This window comes from Halyomorpha halys, unplaced genomic scaffold, assembly GCF_000696795.3.
Source record: "Halyomorpha halys isolate HHAL.00 unplaced genomic scaffold, Hhal_1.1 Scaffold245.1, whole genome shotgun sequence".
Classification (NCBI taxonomy): Eukaryota; Metazoa; Arthropoda; class Insecta; order Hemiptera; family Pentatomidae; genus Halyomorpha; species Halyomorpha halys.
Window position 1 is genome coordinate 179,005 of NW_027106223.1, and position 3,706 is coordinate 182,710.

At 26.0% G+C, this 3,706-nt stretch overlaps 1 protein-coding gene across 3 annotated transcripts in view; it reads left to right on the forward strand.

The window, feature by feature from the left end:
• The first annotated feature begins 938 nt into the window (after positions 1-938).
• Ire1 (serine/threonine-protein kinase/endoribonuclease Ire1) overlaps positions 939-3,706 on the forward strand; it is a 39,767-nt gene continuing 36,999 nt past the window's right edge. Inside the window, exons 1-3 of one of the 3 annotated variants that reach the window (XM_067044594.1) lie at positions 939-1,216; positions 3,215-3,338; positions 3,474-3,516. In XM_067044594.1, the coding sequence (XP_066900695.1) occupies positions 1,124-1,216; positions 3,215-3,338; positions 3,474-3,516 (260 nt within the window). In that variant the 5' untranslated portion in view covers positions 939-1,123. Of the gene's footprint in view, positions 1,217-1,884; positions 1,904-1,984; positions 2,252-3,214; positions 3,339-3,473; positions 3,517-3,706 lie in introns of those variants that run through there. The other 2 variants (XM_067044596.1, XM_067044595.1) reach the window with 2 other exon arrangements.

Here is a 3,706-nt window from a genome sequence, read left to right on the forward strand (position 1 = left end):
TGATGTCATATTTTGAAAAACCATAAGAAAATTACCAAGAAGTAATATAAAACCCTATCTTCTCTTAAAGTTATCTACAACAAACAAAGGAAGATACAGAATATCTATATCATTTTTAAAAAATCGGTAACATACAACCCATGAAGGTCAAGGGTTCAGTATTTTGTAAGGAAGAACTGTTACTAGACCAACGGTTGTGCAAGGTGATGACTTGGCCAGAATCACTCTCCAATCAAATGTGTTTGTGTAAGAATTATCGGTTTGCAAATTTTTTTTCTAAAATAACAAGATTTACTAATTACCTAGAAGTTTGCTGATCATAGCATTAAAAGTTAATTTACTAGATGACTTTGAGATAGAAACTCTATCATTAATAGAACGATCAGAGTAGGATTTTATTCCGAAAAATTTCTTGGGAAATGAACCACTGGGGGGCGGTGGGTCAAGCCCATTAAAATTTAAGAAGATCATTGGTAGAAAAGCTAAAAAACAAAACAAAAAAAAACAGAAGATACAAGGTTGTTATCAGTGTATATATCAACATTATACCGTGTTGTTACAGGATCATGTATAACATTCGACTATCTAAAACTTTCATTTGCTGAAGGCAAGGAAGAACAGTAGAAAAATAAAATGAAATAAGGTTTTTAACATTTTCTGTTCAAGGGAGTTCTGAGTCTCCCTTCGTCTCACCCCTCTCCCTTGAGGATTCCACCTGTCTTATAACTTATAACATATAATTTGATCCTGGGAAACAAGCGCTAGATTGCCATATAAACCCACAGAAAATATTAGATCACAAATCATCTTTTTCCTAAACAGATTAATATATAAAGTCTAAATTAATCCTCTCAAGTTAATAATTTCTACTTATATTATATAGTAAATTAGTCATTCACACCTCTTTGGCAATGTTTTGATAACCCGGTGATAGATGTCACTAACATCAGTTTGTTGTCTAATCCTCTAGTAAGCACGTTGTTTAATTTTGTGAATTCATTCTTTTGTTATACGTGAAAAATTGTATATTTCATTTATTAGTGCTTATATCTGAAACGATTGTAAGCAGCGGGAAACACCACTGATTTAATTATGAAACAAAAACGTTTACCTATTTCACAAAATGAATTTTGGCCAGTCACTGATAATAAACTTGATATTAGTTGTAATATGCTTTGTAAGATATACATTGCCAGACAACATATCGGAAAAAAATGTAGGTCTAACAGATTTGCTTTTGTTTTTAAAATGTCATTGCTTTGTTTAAACCTACTTGTACTAGAGTGGTGATAACATTACATCATTGAAATCTTTAATAACACTATGCTTCAATTATTTTTGAAAATATATTGTAATTGTGAAAATTCAGTTACTAAAGTTTAATAATTTAAGAGATGCTATGGTAATAACATGTTTATGATTAACCTCATCTTAGTAATTTGCAATTTTAGTTTCATTGATAACAATGTCATTTATCATAAATTCATCTAGGTACAGAGATTGGTTTAGCATTTAAATTTAATGCCAGTGTATGTTTTCTTTAAAAAAAATAAAATATATATATATTATTTGTACTGCTATAAGTTATTTAAACATTGTAACTAATATTTTTTAAATGCTAGGATAAGTTAACAGATTAATTTCTTTTTATTTAGGAAAACAATGTTAACACTAATTTATTTTCAATTAGATTTGATTGTTATTATTAACTAATAATAATTGAATATTTTAATTTGTGTAAATCTTTTTGATTCTTATCTTTTATCTCTCAGGTATAGATTAGCATTCAATATTCTAGACGAAGTCATTAAGATAAAACAAATCTAGGCTAATACTGAGTAGTTTTTCCTCCAATAGTTCCATGTCCTTCATGCATGATTCTTGATTAACTGTTCTTATAATTGTAATTATTAATCATCATTTTAAAAAAGGGTCTTGGTTATTTTAAGTGTCCATAAACAGAAAATAGCTAAAGCATTGTTAAATAATTTAGCATTTAACTTTACTTTAGCTATGTTTTTATTATGCAATAAAATTGCCCTCACAATGGGCAATTTTGAAAACAATGTATTAGTTTAACACAGGAGATTTGATATTATTTGAAAGTAATAATCTTCTAGTACTATACCTGGTTTTTATAGTTATTTGTTTAAGATCTTTATTAATATTATTGAATCATTCCTGTATTTTTATTTAACAATCTTTATTGTACAATAATATCCGAAGATATGTAAGACACCTCTAGCCTATTGTAAGTGTTAATTTAAAAGTATATATTAAGAAATTAATTCAAATATTTGATCTATATTTATATTTTATTTATTTTTAATGAGGAGAAGTTGGTTGGGGGTGCAGTAAGAGAATAGCACAAATATGTTAATAAACTTTTTTATTAGTGCCAAAGTTTCGGCCAGAATTTCTAGCCTTCATCAGGGATAAGAACAAAAAACAAGATAATAACCAGTGAATAAAAGAATATGTAGAATGATTTAAGTAAATAATTGTATGAAATGAATATAGAGGTTATTAAATATGCGAGTAAAATAACATAATTAATGAAATAAAAATATAAAGTTATATAATATAACAAAATATGAATAATTTAATTTAATAATAATAATTTAAAAATTACAATTATGGAAAAAAATGTATGTAACTAATGTAATATGTAAGTCAAAAAAGGAATAAAGAAAAAAGTTAATAAGACAAAGAAGTAATTAGAAAAAAAATAATAACATAATCATACATATTTATTTATTTTAGTTCTTAAGTGTTATTTTATAAATTATATTAACTACATAAAATTTATAATTCTCTTCAAAAGCAATCTAGAATAATTTAATTTTACAAACTTCATATGGTTATAGGTTTGTATTAATTTACTTATTAAAAAATAGCATATTCATAAAGTATATGAAATTAACCAAGACCAAGCAAAAAGAAAATAGATTTTAAATATGGGAAATTTTACTGTATTTAGCATTTAAAGTATGATGTTAACAACAATGGATTAGTTGAATGATTTTGTATTTGCATGTGTATTCCACTGTTGGGTTACTAGATGCAGATATATGTATATTTTCATGTTATGATTTATTAAAGAATGCTTTGTTTGTGATAATTTGGTTGTTGGATATTTTAATAAGAATATTATAAAATAATTATTGTCCAGTTCAAGTTATATTCTCTAATTATTTTTAAATAATTTTTATAGGAACAAACTCCTGTAACGAGATATTTAGACTTTGATGGGGGTCTGTTGGTAGTATCGACCTTGGATGGTTCTTTAATTGGTATAGACCAAAAGACAGGAGAAGAAAGATGGACATTAAAAAACAGTAATTATTTGTATAACAACTATTTAATAAAATATATAAATTTATTTTACAGAATTTATCAAAAATATTCATTAATAATAATATATATAATTAAATACTGTCTCCTTTATTTCATTGTATTATTTTTTTTTTCAGAACCTGCAGTGAAGGTTGTAATGAAAACCAAGCCAGTAGTTGGGTATGATGCTTTAGTATTCGTTCTATGTTTACCTTTTATTGTAGTGAACTAAAATTCATTTGTTTGTTCAAGTGAACAGTAGAACACCTTTTCGAATTAATTAGTAGCTATTTTGGCCTCTGTTTCTATTCAGGGCTGAAAGGTTTTGATAATTTTATATACATTGAACAGTAGTCTCATTTTATCAGTT